The sequence below is a fragment of the Schistocerca serialis genome, chromosome 6 (genome assembly GCF_023864345.2).
Source record: "Schistocerca serialis cubense isolate TAMUIC-IGC-003099 chromosome 6, iqSchSeri2.2, whole genome shotgun sequence".
NCBI classification, from domain to species: domain Eukaryota; kingdom Metazoa; phylum Arthropoda; class Insecta; order Orthoptera; family Acrididae; genus Schistocerca; species Schistocerca serialis.
This window is the reverse complement of record NC_064643.1, coordinates 602,299,306-602,323,126: the sequence shown is the minus strand read 5'-3', so window position 1 is coordinate 602,323,126 and position 23,821 is coordinate 602,299,306. Positions and strand designations below refer to the sequence as shown.

The 23,821-nt window shown below is 36.6% G+C and overlaps 1 protein-coding gene across 1 annotated transcript in view; it reads right to left on the bottom strand.

The window, feature by feature from the left end:
* The window catches only part of LOC126483810 (eukaryotic translation initiation factor 3 subunit J), a 63,619-nt gene that overhangs the window by 20,054 nt on the left and 19,744 nt on the right, over window positions 1-23,821 (bottom strand). The window contains exons 3-5 of the mRNA XM_050106995.1: window positions 18,877-18,996; window positions 7,023-7,170; window positions 2,757-2,921 (exon numbers count right to left, since the gene is read on the bottom strand). Of these exons, the coding sequence (XP_049962952.1) occupies window positions 2,757-2,921; window positions 7,023-7,170; window positions 18,877-18,996 (433 nt within the window). The remainder of the gene's footprint in view (window positions 1-2,756; window positions 2,922-7,022; window positions 7,171-18,876; window positions 18,997-23,821) is intronic.

Here is a 23,821-nt window from a genome sequence, read left to right as displayed (position 1 = left end):
GCATATTTTCGTGTTACTGAAGTATTAATATGGACCCCACAGCACATTAGTTTCTGAAGCACTGAAATACAGATTGCTACATGCTTTTGTCAGCCAATCACAGCTCAAGTCACGTTATCTTGCCAGCAAATGAAAGCACATATTCAGAACGTAAGACACCTGATGTAGTCAGCCAATAGCTACATCACTGTTAAGTAGAGCGGATAAACAAATAGGAAAAGTCTATGGTTTAAATTAATATACATGTAGTATAGCTAAAAGAACAGCTAACCTTTCACATACAATAGTTTTTCTTTCTTTCTTTTGCAAGCATTACCCTGTAAGATATATCAAACACAAATAAGCCAGAAAAATTTTAAATGATGACACAAATTTCTTGTTTTCTGGGCCCAAAATTTTTCTAAGCCACTGGTCCTCAAAGTCTTAAGTTTTGAATGAGAGTCAATCGCTCTGAAACTTAAGAAATTCATCACACATTTTCACATTTAACATAATTCACCTAGTGGAAAACGAAATTTACTTTGAAAGTAACGCTTCTCGAACCACCATTTGGAATATTTTCCCGCGACCTGCTAGAAACATTAACTTTTGTGACATCACACTCACCAAAAGCAGGTGTTATGAAGTATTGCATAACCTTCGTCGTAAAGCCTTTGACATATTTTGCTGTCAGTGAACACATGTGTACACTGTGTTTTTTCGTAAGTTTTACATTGGTGTTTCTCTCTCGTTTGTGTTTTATTGCTGCAATATTATTCTACAGTAGCAAGCTAAAGTAAAATTCTTTGTCAGAGTATCAGAGTACCAGTCAAAATTATAAAAATTTAACTCAAAAGTAAGGAAATGAAAAATTCCTGGCTTTCTCCCGGTTGAAAAAAATCCTGGGTTTTCCCCAGATTTTCTGGTTGTCCTGTGGCATATACCCTCAGTATTACAAACTCCTGCTTTCCAAAAAATACAAGTTACGGCCTTTCTGCAATGTGACTATCAGAGGTGAAAGGTGGGAGGGGAGGGGACGAGAAAGAAGGAAATAGACAAACTGTTGCAAGTCCTGTGACAGTACCACCTGTCACTTTGTAGGCTTTTCGTGAATGCTTTCTGGAATGCAGATGATGTATTTACAGCACTGGTCATATGTTAAACATAATGCAGACTTCCTTGGCCAGTATTTAGACCCCTGTTGATTTTCGTTATATACGCCACAGAACACACTCTAATGTCCAAGTAACTAAATTAACCAAGGAGACATATTTTTCTTTTATTAACCTAACAACCCTACATCAGTGTAAAATTATTCATGGTTGAATAAATACTAATACTAATTTGTTTTCATTGCAAAGTCATTTGCATTGATTCCAAATGGTTCTTGGTATGCCGAAAAATTGTGCTGAGTTAGCAGCTATTTTGGGAATACTGAAGCATCTCAACATTGCTCAGGTAGGCCACATAATACATGTAGATGGAGGACTGTTTTTGTGAAAGAATATGTCACGATGTTACCACATGGGTGCAAAACGTGAGACATTACATGTCTGTAATCTATCGCTGTACTGTAGTTTTTTTATTTTCTCTTTTCGAAACAACTATTCCTGAATAAAATTTTTCACCTGCTATTCAGGTGAACTTTCATTTTCTTTTTGCTGGAAGTTATGCTAAACCATTGTCAGCTGTTCATGTCTCCCAGGCGTAACCACAGAGTGTCAGCAAGCCTGGAACCTGCACCCTAGTGCAAGAAGCAGAAACAACAAGGGTGTGTCTTCTGTGAAACAGAATGACAATGATTCTCCCTTTGAGAAAACTGCATGTGGGCCCAGGACAGCTGTTGCATCTCATGTCAATGGATAACAATTTGAGAATAAGCACGCCAAAAATCTTTTTATAAATTATGCAGTTGTATGATTCGTAACACATCTTAAAACCAAGCCATTTTTGTTATGGGGGGGGGGGGGGTGGTCTTCTCTCACTCCATAATTTTGTTAGTAGAACTGAATTGTACACTTTCTGCTTGAAGATCATCCCATGATACACCTTGTGAACACAATATGAACATACACATTACTACCATCAACAATCCGAGTTACCAAAAGAAATCATGGCACAAACAGGCTACTACTGCACATTCAACTTGCTCTACAATCTTGTGGTTATCCTGCATTCCTTACATATAAATGATATAAACGGATAACATGTTCATATAAAAAAAAAAAATCAGATTTTGAAAATATAACTGGATGGATATAATCAAGGTAGAAAACACATATAAAGGTCGAAGTAATGTCCAAGCTTTCGAAGTCGGTGGCTCCCTCTTCTGTCAGAATGGTGGAAGGTGTGGAAGAGAGATGAAGGGAAAGGACTGAAGTATAGGAAATCAGTAGAGTTTGGATGAGTCACTCAGAACCCCGGGTCTGAAAAGACTTACCACACAGGATGAGGAGGAGATACACGTTTCTCATTCTGTCTGGTAAGTCTCCCCTGACCTGGTATTCTGGGCGACTTTTCCAAACTCTCCCCATTTCCTAATCCTTGCAAGACCTTTTCCTTCATACCTCTTCCTTCCCGTTCAATACTTTTTGCCAGAAGATGGAACCACAGGTTATGAAAGGTTGCACATTTCTTTAACCTGTATTTGTGATCTCTCCTGCTGCCACATGGTAACATGTTCAGTAACTTATACTGCACAAACAAAATTTATCAAAAACATGAAATTCATTGTCAAACTGGAAAATGATTGTAAGATCATTTAGTCTTTCACTTACAATTCACACATATATTCCTAATTAGTTCCTCAGCAAATTCAGGAAAATGAGGAGACTTTGAATAATGATTAATCTTTTTACAGAGAGCTTCTCTGAATTGGTCAAATTCCTCTTTGCTGTCTGGATTCATTCCATCTATTCCAGTTGATACAATTTCTTTAACACCTGAAAGTAAATACAGTATTAGAATACTACTATTAATAATTCTGCAAAGGCATAAAGTCCACAAACGTATAACATGAAAAATACAGTTACGTATATAGCCAGCTAGTCATGTTTTCAGAGAGAAAATGTAAACCTACTAACACCTTTCATACTGTGAATACAAAAATCTCCTGCAACCAAGATAGGTCGGTATTTTTTATTTTGTTTCACAATGAGCAATTTCGGCAGTATATTGCTGTCATCGTCAGAGCTACAACATACTGATAGTCAAGCCATTACAAAAAGAATTTACCGCTTTGTATAAACAAATTATCAGTGATGAGAAGTACATAAGCACTTGTCTACATATCTTCAGAGAATTCTTATTAACATGAATTCACACAAAGATTACAATGAGAACACTTTCCGTATACAGGAAAAGACACCACATTGGGTTGTCCAACACAAAAGAGAAAATATAAAAAATTCCATTGTGAAAACTACGTGCCCAGGAGCAGAGGTCAACAAAATAGAAATTGCGGTCATCATCATAGCACATCACAGAAGAAACTGAGTGGGCAAGCAGCCTATGGTAGAGCAAGCTGTTCCATAAATGGTCAACAGGTTGTGCGTATGTGCCATGTCAATACTTGACAGTCTTATAGTCAGGGTAATTAATTCTTACAGAATTACTGACATTCTTACAAAAACTATACTGGATAATCAGTACACCATGAGATCCCAAATATACAAATGATGGACAGAGTACTTGATATCTACATAGATATGTGTGGGATGTCCTAAGCTTAAAATGTTAAATTGGCCAAAAGTTACAAACATTCTCTCATGAGTCACTGAGCCTATATTCTCGATCTTTTACAGAACACGAACGTATGTGCTACTTTTATGAATTAATCATTTGGGAAAAAGAGACACACATTTTATTTTTTCTAAATGTTAAAAAAGTTATACATTTTAACAAGTATTATAAAACACAAAACCCTTAATACAAAATAATTTCACAAATCTCTTAATTCAGATATATCAGAAGGCCTTAGGGAACAACAACTGAGAATTTCATTTTTCTACAATAAGTAGACAGAGAAAATGGACATTATATGCAGAAGAAAAATTGAAGCTATGGGAACTGAGCTTCAAAGTTTTTACTTCAATGCATACCTGCTTCATAGTTAGTGTCATCAGAATTGTCCAACAGCTTCCACTTGACGACTCTCCTATGCTGTCTAGCCATCTTTGAATAGATTTTTACTGCATTACCTGAAGACCTGAGCCATTCTATCTCTAAACAAAGCATAGCATCTGCAGTTCGTAATCCTACACAGAGCTCCACCTTCTGCAACATTTTGTACTTTAGTACAGATGAAATAGCATCATAAATGCCCAAATGAAGAGTGTTGATACCCAAAAACATAGTTATAGGTAGTCTTTTCCGTAACACATTGTTCACACACTCATTTTTATTTTATTTTGAGTCGAGTCATGAGGACATTTCTTTAGTTCACTAATATCTGTGAGGTCTCAAAATATTGGTTCTATTATGCAAACTAGCAGGAGGAATACAATGAGGGTAATTGTAAAATCACCTTGCATCTACAGTACTTGCACCAACTACCTTCTTCATGAAGACACAGTTCACGTTGGGGATTCTCACTCCTTAAATCAATCTCTCTCTCTCTCTCTCTCTCTCTCTCTCTCTCTCTCTCTCTCTCTCTTTCTGTGGCAGCGGCGACCCACAACCCAGCCAGCACTTTTCATTATTTCTGCCTAATTGCTAGACCATAGCACTTCTGAATATAGTTTATAGCAGCGGCTGATAGCCTGTTTTACCATCTCAAGTTTTTCCATCACCAAATTTCTTGCCCTTCATGCTAGCCTTGAGCCTTCGAAGTCTTGAGCTCATCCTTTTCTGAATAGGACCAACACACACTAGTTTGCAAATGCTGACACTGTTCCCATAGGGACTCAGTTCCTCAATTTCTTTCAATGCTTTTGAGTCACTAACTCCAAGAAAATTTGTGTGTTGAATGTTGTGCCATTTTTCTGAGTGTAACTACTTCTTACTCCAGCAAATTCCATACTACCAATTGGACCATAATAATTTGTCATGTAATGATTTTTACGTTTACTTTCCCTTCTATCCTTGCATCTGCAATCCTTGGAAAGTACTGATGATGTTCGGTTTGTGGGCCGCTCAACTGCGCGGTTATCAGCACCTGTAGAAATTCCCAACCCTTGCTCAGTCCAATCTAGACACCTACATGAATGATGATGAAATGATGAGGACAACACAATCACAGTCATCTTGAGGCAGGTGAAAATCCCTGACCAAGCTGGGAATCAAACCTGGGACCCTGTGCTCAGAAAGTGAGAACGCGACTGTGAGACCACGAGCTGTGGGGAAAGTACTGCCACATCAACTATCTTGCCAGTGCACACACCTGTGTGTGTAGCCTCTCTTCTGCTAGCTCACTTCAAAAGCTACGGACAAGCAAGCCCCTTCATTATTTTTTCAAGAATAGCTTCCTCAACAGCATATTTCATATTTTCCTGTGCTACATCTTCAATAGCAAAATCTCTTGTAATGATGTGTTTATCAAATTTTGAGGGTAGAGCATGGAGGTTCAGCACGCCACATAACATGGCACCTGCAGCCCAGGCATTACCTGTTGACTGTAATCAATAAACCAGTCTAGCGTTTACATTGTATTCTTTACTTGCATTTGCAGGAACATGCAAGAAATTGAAAAAAAAAAGACTATGTTTGCAATAATTGCACCTTAACTCTAATTCGCAAGCTAGTCCTACATGTATGTTTTCAGTGAAACACTACATTATCCCCACATTGTTTGCAGCACACACTGCTCTCTAAACATCTATTATCTTGTATTTTGTAGTTCCAGCATTTAGTTTCTTGTATCGTTCTTCAATTCCAGCTAGTTTTGAAGCACTTTCAGTTGTAATGGCAGCAGCATCACTCAATGTATCACCATCAGTGTAGAGATTAAACGCAACTCGGATGTCGAATACTGCTGAAGACGATGAATCAGACGATTTCTGAGTACCCTTTACTTCTTGGCCAATTTACACGCTTTTTAAATACCTTCAGTCTACATCTTGGTATGCTGAAGGGGTGACAATTTAATGACTTCACCATATGTTGACTTTCGCAACACGCAACAGATTTATTCACAAAGCAAACAATACAAATCAGACAAAATCGATAGTCAACTGTCTGTAGCCAAAAGAAAAGATAACTTTCCTGTGCGCTGCATAATTTTGAAGGGGAGACTACATATTTAAAAAATGCATTTTCCCAAAATTTGATTTTCTAATCGAAAAATTTATTCTGTACACCCCTAAGGCAAATACTGCTGGCTCTAGTGTGAATAGGCATAACACAAATAATGTGCTATTTTAGCATACCATAATTCACACACCATGGTGTGGGTGACAAAGTGTGATCTCACAGACCATAAATCCAGATTCTCCTCTGATGTAGTTGGGATACGATTGCAGTTTCTAGTTCCTTCACCTCCACTCCTAGGCATCCAGTTCACGCACCTGATACTTTAAATATTGTTTTTTGTGTGTTTGAATAGAAAGTGTTATGTATGGGTGCCATGTATGAATGTTAATAAGAATTTTCTGCAGCTATGTAAACAAATGCTCACATACTTCTCATCATTAACAATGGGCTTGTACACTGTGATAAATTCTCTTTGCAATTCTTTACTTTTGGTACATTGAGGGTCCAATGATGACAGCAAGATATTGTCAAGACTGGTCATTGCGAAATAAAATATAAACATGAAGTAATCTTGGCTGTAGAAAATTTTTTCTGTTCACCAATGACAAACCGCTACCTGTGAACATTTGCACCCTATTCCACATTATAGCAAGCTCTACAGCTTCACCACTTTAACATAAACATACTCATAAAACAAAGCAGTACACCAACTACACATCTTCATTTTCTTAGATTAAAATATTATCAGTTCATTAAATGCATATTCATAGTAGTTTTCAATATACTGTAGTAACACTACATTGGGAGAATGATATGGAAGTGGGATTGAAGTGTAATGCTGTAGGGTTGCTTACCGAATGTCTCCATTGCCACTAGCAAGTCAGCTTCTTCTTGTAATTTCTGTTGTCTCTTTTTTTCTGCTTGAAGTTCTTCAGGTGTCATTGGTTTATTCAGTGCCTCCTTAGCCTGTGCTTTTCTCATGGCTTCTTCACGTTGTTGTCGCTGAAAATACAGTTGAAAGTAAGACCGTATACTTGTATTTGAACTATTTTGTCTCACATCAGAGAATAAACTATTTTGTGTTTATGTTTTCCTCAGCCATTTAAGAGAGGAGTGTGGGGAGAAGAGGTATTTAGGGTCGCTCACAAAGACAAATGCAAGCTAAGTAAAGTTTCACTGAAGCAAAATTGACAGTCTATGAAATGACGATAGTGTTTTTTTATTCATTTAAAGCACCTATCAATCAGAAACACACCTGCAGCAGAACCATCACCTAAATGATAACATATTTATAACTTTCAGATGATCATTAAAAATAAACATACTGGTACAATTGAGACATAACTTGTCAATATATAAAATTAAAACTAATGTTGTGTGATCTTACGGTGCAACATTAGGGCAAGAAAACTGAAAATTTCATCACCCTCGAACTCCAACTACCGTAATCTGAGATGATTCCCTGGGCCAGAAGCAAAAATACTTATAATAATTTTAACAACAATGTTTTGATGAGATAACTCTTCCAGTACTCCTTTTCAAATTTCTGTACCTTACTGTAGGGGCCTCTCCCAGGCTTATGACCAACGGGCTCAATGAATCAATAGCAGCTGCCTGCAGACAAGAAACCTGTTCTATAGTGCTCCAGGATATTTAACACACTGATACCATAGCTTTCATGTCATACTTACATGGTGGGAAACAGATGGTTTTGTAGCTTGCTCTGTAGCCACAGTATTACCTATGTAAGTTTTATTGGCATTTATCAATGCAAATACACTATCCTATCACATTCTGACTGAGGAAATCCCATTCTCAATGTTGTGTCATATTGTGATGGGGTCTACCTTTATGTAGTCGTATGGAACATTGGTGGAAGACTCAGGACAACAGTTATTTCAGGGCCAACTGTATACAGCATTTGACCTTGGGTTAACAAAGAAAACAACCTCAGATAAAGCTTAACTCGGAAATCAGTTCTGTATAAATGTTAAATCCACATCATATCACTGTGAAGTAGGATGAACTTTGACAGGTAAAAATTTGTAGATCAAACTCGGGGGAAAATGTAATTATCAATGTACAATGACATGACATTGTAAAACAACACTTTTGTTTTGTGTACTGAAATAATGAAATAGTTGCTATAAACAAGTAAATATGTGATACTATGCCACTCCCACACTGCTGAAGCTTGAATTATTATCCCCCCCCCCCCCCTCCTTCGATTTGTAACGTTATGTTAAGGAAATTATCAACTACTATGTAAGCAGTGAATGCAGATAACAACTGACCGCATAACAATTCTTGGAGACATCTCACAATTTGTGTGATTAGCTTAAGGGCATTTTATAGAAACTAAGCAGCAGAGTAAGGAAAATTAAAAATATTTATCTAAATTTGGACACCAGCCAATAATGACTGAACGTCCTGTATAAATGTGCCCTCTTGCCTTGACCAGCAGTAACTATACAATATGCATTAATTTTTTAACTACCAAACATGTGTTTAATCAGTTATAACAACTGCATGTGCATGGGTGCATAAATTAAAAGCAAGTCTATGTAAGTTATTTACTAAGGTGATATGTGCAAGGCAGTGTTCATGCGATTGATTCGATAGCTCAAGAGGCTGCACTCTGGCATATAGTGCAGAGGATCTCAAGCTCAAACCCATTAAGTTCTCAGATTTTCTTTCCCCTTGGTACTACTTTCTTTACTGTATTGATAAAGAAACAACACTAAATTTTAAAACCATACCATGCTTTGTCTTTTGAGCCTTCTAGGTCACTGGAGGGCAGTATTCTTTGTGCAAGAACCTTAAACAATATCAATTATATTGTTTCCTTTAAAGATATCTCAGTATTCCAGCATGTCTACTGAGGACGACAAAGGATGAACCCCTTCTTGCAATCAAATGATAAATCATTTAAGCTGAATTTTCACTGGGAGAAAAATAGTGTGCAGAAATTGAGAGAGTATCAGTTGAAACTCATCAAAAGAAACCTACTACTGACTCTAATGTGGATGCTACTTTTAACATAAAGATTTTATGCTATAGGCAGCTTTCAGATAGCAATGCAATTTGAAAAATATGTAGCAAAAGCTTACAGAGCTGTCAACAAGGTATTGGGCTGCATTGCCTCACTAAAAAACATATTCGTCAAAATGCCTGTAGAAGAAAATGACATGAAAACCCAGTGTGATTTTTGTCAAATTGTATGTTTTCCTATTATCTTAGGTGCAACTGACTGCATCCAAATCCCCATCAAGTCTCCTGGTGGCAAAAGTGCAGAGATATTTAGGAATCATCATGGGTGGTTTTAGTTAAACATAAAAGCAATCTCAGATGCTAAGCTTAATCAGAGTGTATTAAAATGTACACAAAGCAACGCGTATAACTTCAGGATGGAAATCTGTCTACAAGCTTGCAGTATCATGAGAAAGGGAAGCTAACAGTAGTCACAAGGCAAGAGTGCGGTGTCTATTCACAATATATTTACATAAAAACAATTACACCACTTCGTTGTTGATCACAGAGACTTTATCATTTTTTCCATTCTATTGTGTTGTCATATTGGCCCAATATGATTTCCAGCAACAAATCTTGTGTGTATGGGGAGAAATTTGAAGATCCCTCTTTTTTCTGTTTACTTCCCTCCGTTTTTACAATAAGACATCTTTTATAACAAATACAATTACCGTATTTACTCGAATCTAAGCTGCACTTTTTTTCCGGTTTTTGTAATCCAAAAAACCGCCTGCAGCTTAGAATCGAGTGCAAAGTAAGCGGAAGTTCTGAAAAATGTTGGTAGGTGCCGCCACAACTAACTTCTGCCGTCAAATATATGTAGCACTACACAGGCATGCTTTGCAGGCACGAAGATAAATACTGGCGCCAAAACTTCTGAGTCAGTAAATAAGTTTAAAAAAAGGTGGAAGATGAGCTTTTTTTTCTCCGCCTCGAGTTTCGACCACTGCATTTTCATACATTATCCAATGAAGTAAATACAAATTCCGTATTGTTCATCTTCGAATGTACCAGCATTTCAATGTACTATGAAAATCCGACTGGCAAGACTGTTTGGGATGTTTGTCAATATGGCCAACTCTACGTTCTGAATTTTTTCCTACCTGTGAGAAGAGATGGTTGCTAATAGCAACTTTTATGAATCGAGAATCACATGCAGTATTCTCTTCACCATAAGAATAATATGAATATAAACATTTTGCCATGTATTCTTTCGTATTTGCTGCTATCTCATTTAAATCCTGTCTGCCTAATTAACTACAAAACTAGTGCGAGACAACAGCAAACGCGGAAGAATATACATATCATGTCATGTTTATATTAATATTATTCTTATGCCTAATAGTGATACAGTCAAAAATGAAGCACGGCAATTGACTAGATTTTTAAATCTAAGACGACTAATTTCTGTGCAGAATGTAATGTACAAACGAGGCGTCTGCAGAGATTTTCAACGGCGAAAAATTTTAGCTAACTCTCGTTCAGAACATCTATCATACGCAGTCTATTATTTGGTCCTTGTTGATCATTATCAAAGAAAGCAGCAGTGTAAGTAACAACAAATAGCACCCTCTTGCCATTGTTTCGCTAATGAGACAATTCCTCTTTTTTTATCGTAAGCGGCGGTAGCGCGTACAAAAGAAGCCATGCTGCGATCGGCGACAGGTTGTAAACACACATTATCAGAATGCGACAAACAATGCATGACACAGTACAATAACGCATTTTCAGCTTAGAGTGACGTAAACACCTATAGCAAAAGGAACAGCACTTATCAGATCAAAGAAAAATAAGCAATCGATTCAAACCAGACGAAGCACGTATAAATACGGGCCTGACGCATAGAAATGGCTACCTGGTAAAGCTTAACTGCTAAACTTATGACTCGAACCAAACTACTGTAGCTGTATCGTCATTCATTCGACCTAAATTGTGTCTCATATTACGATGGACCAACTTTGTTTCGATTTGGAGGTGCGGCCTAAAACTTTTCTCTCCCTTGAATTTCGAGTCTCAAATTTCAGGTGCGGCTTAGATTCGAGTGCGGCTTAGATTCGAGTAAATACGGTAATATACGAATGCTGTGTATCTATGATGTACAAATAATATCTGCAGTCAAATTGCAATTATTGTGTCGACAGCCAATTTTAGCAGTGCTGCCAGGCATATTTCATGCTAACTTAGACCAAACTGGAATCTCCTTTGGTGGATCCAAGTTTAGTATTATAGAATACAGCATAGTTGTAAACAGAGTTCAGTTTTCTGAATTAATGTCAAAACTGACCTCCCGTCACCAACATTTATACAATCGGCCCTCACATCAGTCCTTAAAATGTTGTGAATTCATCTGTCTACAACTTCAGTTGATATTCTAAGATAAAGCTCTTCCGCAAACAGTAATAATTATTCTGGAGCAGTAATAACATGCACTAAATCACCAACATTCTGAAAGTATTTAAAAATAATGAGATTACTGTCTAATCCAAACATGTCTCTACAGAAGATTACAGTATCTCTTCTGCTACACTTCCTCTGGACAAGGAAATGTCACCGTCAGAGTGCAATGTTTACCCACTAACAATAAGCTTGCCAGTTTACACTACTTCCTATCTTATGTCTCGAGTTCAAGCATGATTTTCTGCAAGTTATGCATTATTATACTTTCATATTTAAGTATTTTATTACATTGATCAGGTACTTCAAGATAATTTATGTTAATAATATCATTATTTTAATGGACTGTCAGATGTGATCGAAGTTCTTTTCCCTGCCCAGGGTTCTAACTGGCTATCCTCAACAAATTGCACAGTAGTATGTTCTTTACAGTTTTAATACTTTTTAATATACATGTGGCAGCACATTCTACTGACTAGCTAATGGAAAAGCAACTACTGCCTTTGTGTCACAAGTTTCAACAATTATTGTTATATTCTGCCCTTTCTGAGAGCTTTCTGCTCTGGGGAGTTAAGTTTACACATGCAATGGATGAGCAGCTGTGTCACTAGTCACTGATCCTCAGAAAATCCAGAAACAATACTACAGAATCATAAACAACATTCAACAATGAGAGCACTAAAAATGTTGCAAATATCTTTACCTTACATTTGTTATAGTATCTCTTAAAAGACTGTCTAGAAACAGAAAATAGTGCGTAAGTCTAGAACAGGTGCAAAGCCAGCCTTGACACTTTTCCTCTATGGCTTGTATGTTGGCAATACGTTAGTTTTCCTTAGCCAAAAGGAGACAGTTTTGGATAACCTGTGAGAGGCACAAAAAGAAACAATCTATTTCCAATACCGTAACTGACATCATTCAATGTTCTTTGTAGTGTCTTTAAATTTTCACCACCAGAGCTAACATATAAGGGTCAGTCCAAATGAAGTGGTCCAATAAAAATTAAGTTGGTTGCTTGACCATTTTTAAATGTTTTAATTTTTTATATGTGATTACCTTATAATTCAGAAGTTCAAAACAGTTTTTAAAAAAATTTTATCACTCACCTTTAATGGTGGCCATATCGTTTGTAAGCGCGCGACAATGTTTCAGTTTAGAGACATAGCAAATATACGGGTTAAGTTAAAACATTGCAATTGAGATGATTGCTTTTAGAGAAGTGTCCTCTACAACATTGTCTATTACACAAAATACCCTAAATTAAAAAAAACAGCAAAAATGACCTCCAAAGCTTAGCACCCAAATTTTCAAAAATCCAATTTTTAAGCCCAAAAATAACAAACAAGGAGTGATTTATGAGAGTCTGTTTTTTTCTTATAGTTAGTTCTCATACACTACTACCCTCATATAGAGCAAGAACACTCACAAATGTTTTCTTAATTTTTTTATGAATTTTTGAAATTTGAAAATTTCCTTATTTTGTTAAGTTTGGGGTTATCATCTCAGGTGGGACTGAGTATAAAAATATGATTTTTGCACATTTTGTACACCTATATGATAGCAACATACTGTAAAAATTTCAACATTGATATCCGACTGATCAAAGATATGAATTTTTGAAATTGAGGAGATAATTCACATTACAACTGATCTTATGGCTGTTGCCTATTCATGTGTGATATTGGTGGGATATAATCAATTATTATTGAAGTAAGGTACTGAATTATATACAAAAGTGGAAACATCACTGAAATTAAAGCGGATGGAGATATGTGTGTGTGTGTGTGTGTGTGTGTGTGTGTGTGTGTGTGTGCGTTGTATACCTGTCCTTTTTTCCCTTTAAGGTAAGTCTTTCCACTCCTGGGACTGGAATTACTCCTTACCCTCTCCCTTAAAACCCACATCCTTTCATCTTTCCCTCTCCTTCCCTCTTTCCTGATGAAGCAACCTTGGGTTGTGAAAGCTTGAAATTTGTGTGTGTGTGTGTTTTATTGTCTCTATTAACATACCAACGCTTTCTCATTTGGTAAGTTACAGCATCTTTGTTTTTATATATATAACATTTATATTCTTTGTTTTTATATATATAACATTTATATTATATTTAAAAACAAAGATGCTGTAACTTACCAAACGAAAGCATTGGTACATTGATAGAGACAATAAAAAACACAGAAACACACACACAAATTTCAAGCTTTCGCAACACAAGGTTGCTTCATCAGGAAAGAGGAAAGGAGAGGGAAAGACAAAAGGATGTGGGTTTTAAGGGAGAGGGTAAGGAGTCATTCCAATCCCGGGAGCGGAAAGACTTACCTTAGGGGGAAAAAAGGACAGGTATACACACGCACACACACACATATCCATCCGCACATATACAGACACAGGCAGACATATGTAAATGCAAAGAGGTTGGGCAGAGATGTCAGTCGAGGCGGAAGTACAGAGGTGAAGATGTTTAATGACAGGTGAGGTACGAGCAGCGGCAACTTGAAATTAGCGGAGGTTGAGGCCTGGTGGGTAACGGGAAGAGAGAATATATTGTAGGGCAAGTTCCCACCTCCGGAGTTATGATAGGTTGGTGTCAGTGGGAAGTATCCAGATAACCCAGATGGTGTAACACTGTGCCAAGATGTGCTGGCCGTGCACCAAGGCATGTTTAGCCACAGGGTGATCCTCATTACCAACAAATACTGTCTGCCTGTGTCCATTCATGTGAACTGACAGTTTGTTGCTGGTCATTCCCACATAGAAGGCTTCACAGTGTAGGCATGTCAGTTGGTAAATGTTTCCCTCTGTTATATTCACAACATTTATATTATTTTGACGTACTTAAAATTATTATTTTCAATTAACATCCTTCGAGATACAACTGTTCCTAAACCTGATGGTGAAAGTTAAGAACACTTTTTCTTCAGACAGCTTCTGTGATACAGAATCAGAGCACCCATTCGCTGTGGTAAGTAAACTGTGTCACTAATAGCTTTCTTGAATGATGTTCTTGGGCCAACAGGGTGGTAAAAATGCACAAAACATCATTGTTTTCCAAACTTATTCTTTCAACCTCTGCAAGCCACCACTGTCAATCATACACACATGCCACTATGACATTAAACGTTAAAGACAGAGATGTAATTTTACTGACACAATGATCCTCATAACTTTCGGTTTATGATGTTACATAGCATCAAACTAAGTTTTCTGCAATGTCAAGGAATTTGTGGAAATGCCTTGTTCCTTTTATTGCTATAGAGTTTTCAAATGTGGTTTGAAGTGTTGTTTTCATATGCAGAACCACTTCTTCTTTCTTGATCAGAAAATTGGTAATGCCTTTAATATTATCCTTGCAAAAGATATACATGTCCTGTACTGTGAGAATTTGTGGTTGGTCTTTGTAGGCTGGCTTTATTTATTTCAGGTTTTGTTGTACCTCCTATTCCATCACATGCATTTTTACCATGGCAAGATGCAAAAAAGTGCCATTCAGCCTCCAATCCAAAGTCTATTTTGTGGTTGCACTGATTTGAAAAATTCTTTTTGTTCTTATACTGACTACCACTTCCATCTGAAAAGCATATCGAGGAATCACGTTTCACTTGGGAAGCTGTTTCACTCTCACATAACAAGGACAAATGTCAAGTTTTATTTCCCTCGAACAGGATTTTTATGAACTTTAAGTGGATCACAGCACTTTCTTCCAAAAATGTGGTTGTACTTCAGAATATATTTATTCTCATGATACTCACACACTGATGTTACAGAAGAACTTATTCAAAATTTAAACAAAGTTTGTCTAACTTCATCAAAGTCACTGACATTTTTCAAGTTTTTTTGAAACTTAACCATAAACTGTTTTGTGAAACAATTCACTTGCTATCTGTCCAACAGAGCACTGTTCATCCATTTTGTTGCAGTCCAGTTAATCTCTAAAAAAAACATACAAATTACACACAGGACAAAGCACAAAACACATTCTACACTCTCGATGAAGTATGTACATCCACTCTAACATAGGTTTCAGAACAGACTGACTATAACAATACCACACCCAGCAATAATGTACTTCTTTATTGACAATAAACCTAAATGGGCATTTTTATTACCATATAACAAAAGCGAAAGCTCCTATTGTTTAATATTGGATTATTGAAAATAAATAAACTAAATGAATATTGGGTGACAGTGTTAACTAAACGTATGTCACAAATTTTATTACAATGAAACAAACAATTTAAATAGGCAACAGTGATAAGATCAATTGTAGAGTAATGCGAATTATTTCCTCATTTTCAAAAATTCATATCTTTGTTCAGTCAGATATCAATGTTGAAATTTTTACAGTACGTTGCTATCATATAGGTGTACAAAATGTGCAAAAATCATATTTTTATATACAGTCCCACCTGAGATAACTAACCCCAAACTTTAAAAAAAAAAAAAAAAAAGGAAATATTCAAATTTCAAAAATTCATAAAAAAATAAGGAAAGGTTTGTAAGTATTCTTGCTCTATATGAGGCTAGTAGTGTATGATATCTAACTATAGGAAAAGAAATAGACACTCATAAATCGCTCCTTGTTTGTTATTTTTGGAGGTCATTTTGACTGGTTATTTTTTAATGTAGGGTATTTTGTGTAATAGACAATGCTGTAGATGAGAGTTTTCTAAAAACAATCATGTCAATTGCAATGTTGTAACTTAATCCAGTGCAGAGATATTCAAAATTTTGCTAACGTCTCCATACTGAAAAATTGTCGTGCGCCTACAAATAAAAATGGCCACCATCCAGTAAAGGTGCAAGATAAATTATTTTAAAAAACTGTTTTGAACTTCTAAAATATAGGGCAATCACATATAAAAAAAATTTAAATATTTAAAGAAGGTCAAGCAACCATCACTGGACCACTTCATATGGATTGACCCATATATTTTTGCTACTCGTTAGGAATGTATACCGTAGATTGGTTTATAGTGTAGTCTGAGGTCACACTTAGTACCAGTTTGGTTGAGAAGTGGCAAAACCAACAAACATATTATGGTAAGAAGCTTAAGTACATTCACTGAACACTTCAAGCAATTATTTAGAGGACAGTCATGGATCACAGGTTATGTATGTGCCACATTACTCTGGCAATATTTTGGCTAAGTAACATGCACCACACGTGTAATTTTTTTTTTAATCCTTTGTAATTCTGTCTTTATACCGATGGCAGATTTGAAATCTGAATATATTCACTGGTTACTTAAATCCACCTAATGACTTATGTTTCCACCACACCACAATGTGAGTGCTGCCAACTTTGCTTCAGTACTCATACAAGTAACAGCACTGCCCCTGATCTAGCTATTTAATCAAATGTACAAAATATAGAATCTACTAACTACACAGCAGAAGCATTTTTTGGAGGACAGGCACCGGCCATCACCTGCACTACACACTAAGCGACTGTTTTAATTCTTTCATTGAATCCCAACAAAGGTCTTCCATTATTGTACTACCATATCACAATAATACATGGCTACAACAACATATCCACTTAATTCTCAATAATCTGACACTAAGCAACAACCCAATATTTTATTATTGTAACTTATAAGTACACACATAAAAAAAAAAGTTTTGCATCACCTCTGTTCCGAGGGTTCCAGAACCTGTACAGAAAATTTGGATAGAGATCAACATAAACATCATTTCCGCCCTTTTCATTGCTCGTGAAAACCAGACATTGTCTGTTGTACCATAATACAGAGAGACTTTCAGAAGTGGCGGCCCAGACTGCTGTACACACCGCTACCACTAATACCAGTAGCACGTCCTCTTGCATTGATGCATGGCTGTATTCGTCGTGGCATACTATCCACAAGTTCATCAAGGCACTGTTGGTCCAGGTTGTCCAACTCATCAATGGTGATTCGGTGTAGAGCCCTCAGAGTGGTTGGTAGGTCACGTTGTCCATAAACAGCACTTTCCAATCCACCCCTGGCATGTTCGATAGGGTTCACGTCTGGAGAACATGCTGGCCACTCTAGTTTAGCGATGTTGTTATCCTGAAGGAGGTCATTCATGAGATGTGCATGACGGGGGCACGAAGTGCTGCCCATGAAGATGAATACCTCGCAAATAAGCTGCCGATATCATTGCACTATCGGCTGGAGGATGGCATTCATGTTTCACACAGCAGTTACAGCGCCTTCCATGACCATCAGCAGCATACATCAGCCCCACATAATGCCACTCCAAAACTGCAGGGAACCTCTACCTTGCTGCACTCACTGGACAGTGTGTCTAAGGCATTCAGCTTGACCAGGTTGCCTCCCAACACGTCTCCGATGATTGTCTGGTTGAAGGCATATGTGACACTCATCCGTGAGGAGAACTTGATGCCAATCCTGATCGGTCCATTTGGCATGTTGTTGGCAAATCTGTACCGCACTGCATGGTGTTGTGGTTGCAAAGACGGACCTTGCCATGGAAGTCAGGAATGAAGTTGCGCATCATGTGCCATGCGTCGTGCAGCCTATTGCACACAGTTTACGTCGTAACACGCAGCTGCACGAAAAGCATTATTCAACGTTGCGGCATTGCTGTCAGGGTTCCTCCGAGCCATAATCCATAAGCAGTGGTCATCCACTGCAGTAGTAGCCCTTGGGCGGCCTGAGCGAGGCATGTCACCGACAGTTCCTGTCTCTCTATATCTCCTCCATGTCTGAACATCGCTTTCGTTCACTCCGAAACGCCTGGATACTTCCCTTGTTGAGAGCCCTTCCTGGCACAAAGTAACAATGTGGGCATGATCGAACCGTGGTATTTACCGTGTAGGCAGGGTTGAACTACAGACAACACAAGTCGTGTACCTCCTTCCTGGTGGAATGACTGCAACTGATTGGGTGTCTGATCCCCTCTTTCTAATAGGTGCTGCTCATGCATGGTTGTTTACATCTTTGGTCAGGTTTAGTGACATCTCTGAAGAGTCAAAGGGATGGTGTTTGGGATACAATGTCCATAATTAACGTCTATCTTCAGGAGTTCTGGGAACCGGGGTGATGCAAAACTTTTTTTGATGGGTGTAGTTCAAGCACTGATTACATTTATTGCTTTCCTCATTCAAACCTTCCATTACTACTGAAACAAATAATGAGGGGAAACTCCTTTCAGCAGCAATTGAAATTTACATTTGAGGTGGTGAAACTGCAAATTCTTGAATTTTTTCTGTGCAGCTTAGTGCATCATATGAAATGGGTATACAATATTCTGTCAATGGAAAATTCAAACAAAGAAACATACCTCTTTTTCAGCAATTTTTTCTTGTAAGTTCTTTTGAGGCTTCTTTGACTGGACTGGCTTGACAGGTTCCTGTTTTTCAACATCTTTCTTCTCTTCCTCCTCCTCATCTTCCCAGTTATCCTAGAACAGGAAAAACGAACAGTAGGACCATTGAGAACATATGAATAAAATGTAACTAAGTGGAGTCTGTACGAAAAACTCTTAAATAAAATTTTTCCTGACTGAGGAATATTATGCTTTGTTCCTAGCAGCTGAATTTAGTCTTTGAAACAAACTTGTTCTTTGTCACTTCAATTCTCTCTCTCTCTCTCTCTCTCTCTCTCTCTCTCTCTCTCTGTGTGTGTGTGTGTGTGTGTGTGTGTGTGTGTGTGTGTGAGCGAGAGAGAGAGAGAGAGAGGAGTTAATTTTTCCACTGGAATCATTGCTTTCCTAATGACAATCTTTTATCTTTACGGTCGTGTCTAATTGGAAATGAAGTTAAAAATAGTTCAGAATGTTAAAGCTGTAGTTAGTTTTCTTCATGAAATTAAGGAATTTTGGGTTCTGAAATATACATTTAGAAACATCTTTATGAACAACATGATGAAGACTTTGTAAAACAGCATTTTCATACATTGAAGTTTACTTCGTGTAATACATTAATGGATCCACACAAAGCATAGTTTCAAATGAAATGCAGTTGCTTATTTAGCATTAACAAACCACTCAAATATCTGTATCTAAAAATTAACACTGAACTGCCTAAATGCACACTTTTCAGCACACTAATACTGGAATTATCTGGTTAGAGTGCATAAGCTGCTGCTTTTTTCAATATTGTGTTTCAATCTCTTAAGCGAACTGCATTAGTCTTACAAACTATTTCAAAGAACTGATCATTAAATGATATTTATTTATTTTTATTTATTTATTTAGATTTTTTGTGTGGAGTCATCAATATGATGGCTTTTGCAAACATCGACTACAGTTACAAATACAAAATATATTTAGATCTTAGCCTTACCAGTAGTAATTAAACAGTAAATTGATGCTTGTCAAAAGTAATGTTTTACACATATTAAGACAGCCAATAATTTTTTTAATACTTTATTTAAACCTAACCATTTAAAATTTGCCACGTGAATAGGGAGACTTTTCAATTAAGAATTCTTTTAGTTTTGATTCAAATTGCCTTTTATTATTGTTTATCATGGACTGGCAGTTTATTATACCATATCAATGCATTAGTATATGGGCTCTGGTCAGTCATATTTAATCTTGTTCTTTGTCAGTAATAATTCTCTCTGGACCTAGTTTTGTGGTCATGTATATCATTACATTTAGTTACTTCAGTTTTCTGTGGGACAAAAAAGTAGTTAATTCATAGAGACCAAAGAGTATATAATGAAGTACTTGTGTTGTCTGAAAACATCATGGCAAGGGTCTTTATAGCCTAGTCCATGTATAATCCTTAACCCTCTTTTTTTTGTAGCCATAGTACTCTGTTAAAGTGAATGTCTGCAGCGCAACCCCATATTTCTATACAGTAGCTAAGGCGGGGATAGATTGTCCCATAATACACAGTTTTAAGCGTGTGGGTGGGCACCATTTTGGACAGTTGGTTAAGAAGATACAGCCTATTGCTGACTCTCTCTCTCTCTCTCTCTCTCTCTCTCTCTCTCTCTCCAGCGTTAATGTGTTTCTAATCCAACAGAGGTTTGAGTCCAGATGGATCCCTAGAAGTTTACACTTGTTTGCTTCCTCTGCACTATGCCGCATTCCTCATTTATGCATAAGTGGTGTGAACTGCCAGTTGTAAATATTAGTGTCCGGGAGTTATTTACATTGAACTTTAATCCTTGTGCATGAAAATATGAACTTAATTCTAGCATCCCATTACTTGCTGAAAATTTCAGTTCCTCACAATCTTTACCATGAAATAAAACTGAGGTGTCATTAGCATAATTTAATGTGCGAGTTAATGGGATGTACAATGTCATTAATATATGCTAAAAAGAGGAAAGGTCCAAGAATTGAGCAATGAGGGATTCCCTGTGTCACTGTTTCACTTGTGGATTTAAAAGTTAAGAACTTATTGTCAATTTGATGGATGTGCAAGTTTGGTACGCTGTTTCCGATTCAACAGGTAGGTGGGGTGGACAGAAGTTTCATTGATGCATCACTAATACTAAAGGCCCACAGTTTTTTTATAAGAGAAGCTCTTGGTTTACTGAGTCAAAAGGTTTGCTCAGGTCAAGGAATATTCCGGCTGTGTGCATAGCCCGTTCCATATTGCTATATACTTAATGGAATAAACTGGTAACAGCAGTAGGTGTGCTTAGGTCTTTCCTAAATCTATGCTGCAATTCGGTAAGCATTTTGTGTCTTGAGAAAAATTTAACACCTGTGAGGCATCAGTTGAAAGAGAGAATATCGTTTAGTGGAAGAAACTGAAAGAACCAGAACCTCTTAGCCATATAAATATAAAAAACATATTGTAGTAAGAATGCACTTATTCATTACAGTTACAGATTATCAGCTTATTCTGTGTCAAAAGGTTATGTAAGTCATTTCTTTCTGATATGACAGTAAATTCAGTGCACAGGTGTAAGTCATTTCTTTCTGATAAGACACTAAATTCAGTGCACGGGTGTAAGTCATTCTCTCAAATGGGGAACCCAGGGTATAAATGGGATAAATGACCTTTCACTAACAACATTGCCAGATGGCAAAGTTGCTTTGTCCTCAGATGATACAAACATTGTGATAAATAGCAAATCTAGCATAGTTCTTGAAATAACTGTTAAAAAAGCTTCCACATACATCAATATTGGTTTATAGCCAATTCTTTGCCATTCGACTTTTCAAAATCTCACTATTTGTAGTTCAGAACCTACAAGATGTTTCTACACAGCATGTGCACAAAATATGAGAACATGCAGACAGAAACATTTCATATTTTGCTGACGTGAGATGAAGGAGTCAATAGCGATGAAATCAATAAAGATGCAATGACATGAAATTATGTGAGCAAAGACTGTTCAGAAATGCTGAACCTGCAGTATAATGAACATGCTGTGATAACTGAAAATTTGTGCAATATAGGAACTCAAACGCAAATTTCCATGTGGTCTGATAATTCACAATCCTCCACCAACTATGTTCTCCAAGTGGTGCTGTCCCCTCACAATTCATTGGAGATGTTCTGGTTAACATAACTTATTGGGGGAAAAAAAAAAAAAAAAAAAAAAACAGTAAATCAACATTCAAGACCATTCTGGCACAAATTTTCAATTGTCTCAACAAATTCTTGGTACTGTGATTTCATGATAAAATCTATTGCAAGGAGCACAGCACACAATTGGTGTGACTACACAAATCTTTGTGTAATGTCAATATAACCCAATGACAAAATTTGCTAAATTCCATTCCATGATGTTATACGGATTAATATTTTGGCATAACTCATCAAGCATACACAAAAGTTTATAATATGAACTATCTGTGGTGCGCATCCAAGAACATTATGCAGAAGCCTGCTCAAAGAACTGGGCACACAAAAAGCCACTGCTTCTCTGCACCTGTAATGAAATTTGTCATAATATATCTTGTCTTTAAAACCATTAGCTCTATTCATGGAATGAATAAAAGTCCCAAGGTCACTTACTTTGGTTCTAATGGGTAAGACTCATTTAAAATAACTTCCCAGTAACTGCGTAAATTAATGTACAGTTTATGAGCAGCACAGAAAATATATTAGTGGCTAATCACAAGCTGACTAACCACAAATAGAAGTTTCCACATTTCTGTTGAAACAGACTTCAAGAATTAAAACTAAAACAAACATTTTCACAACACAGCACATTTTCTTTATCCCATTTCATTTTAACAGAAAACCTATACACTGTAGCTTAAAAAATACAGGTTACATCTGCCCAAATGTTTATTAGAGGGTAAAGTAGTCTTTGGTAACAACATTAAACAACAACTTGTCTTTATATAGTAGTAAAGAAGGTAACTGATTCTGCAGTTCTTTTCATATTAGTTTAATTTTTAATGAAATCTTGAAACACACATTACCCTGAATGCTTCAGTTTTACGCCTTTTCAATTTATTCATCCAATGTCATTAGCTTTATACAGCACTCAGCTTGTAAAAAAATGAGATTCCAGTTCTGCCCCTTCCATTGGGTGTTTTTGAAATTTCCACATCTTAAAACATTACTTAACACTTTTCCAAGCATTTTAAATGTGTGAATACCCCAATGCTTGTAAAAAAATCGCTTCAGCCGTACCATAAGTTTAAATGTACCCCATCTCAAAATCTGCAATTCAATTTTTTTTTCCGCCAAAGGTACTGGTACAGTATTCTTGTGCATCTCATCACAAATCAAGCACTGGATTTATAATCAATAGCCTTTGTTTTAACCCCAAACCTATAAGTTATATCAACGCATTATCACCATCAGGTCTTTATGTATCTTTTTATGCCAATTTCTTGTTATGCCATTTCATTGTAAAGCACTTTATATAACCTCCTGTAAACATACGAAGAGTGGAAATGAAAAAAATGCTAAGTACCAAATCACTTGTCAGGGGAATCAAAAAGCAATGTATCTGTTTTGTGCATAACTTTATTTGTATCCAAAAAATTGAAAGGTATTCTGATACCACAGAATTCTTATGCCCATATCATCAATGTAAAAAATGAGACAAATCAGAAATTAAATAAATTAAGAAAGTTTTTGTGTCAAGCGGATTAATATTATAGGTGCTATGTTTCATTTCTAATGTAAATCCAGAAATACAGCAGTAATATTTTAACTAGTAGAACTGTAATCAACAAAAATCATTTCTCATTTCTTTCAAAATTTTTTACGAGAGAAGAATAAAATTAAAATCAAGAAAAAATTGGTCACCACTGACTTCTGTTTCCCACAGAACACTATTCTTAGGATCAGATTTTG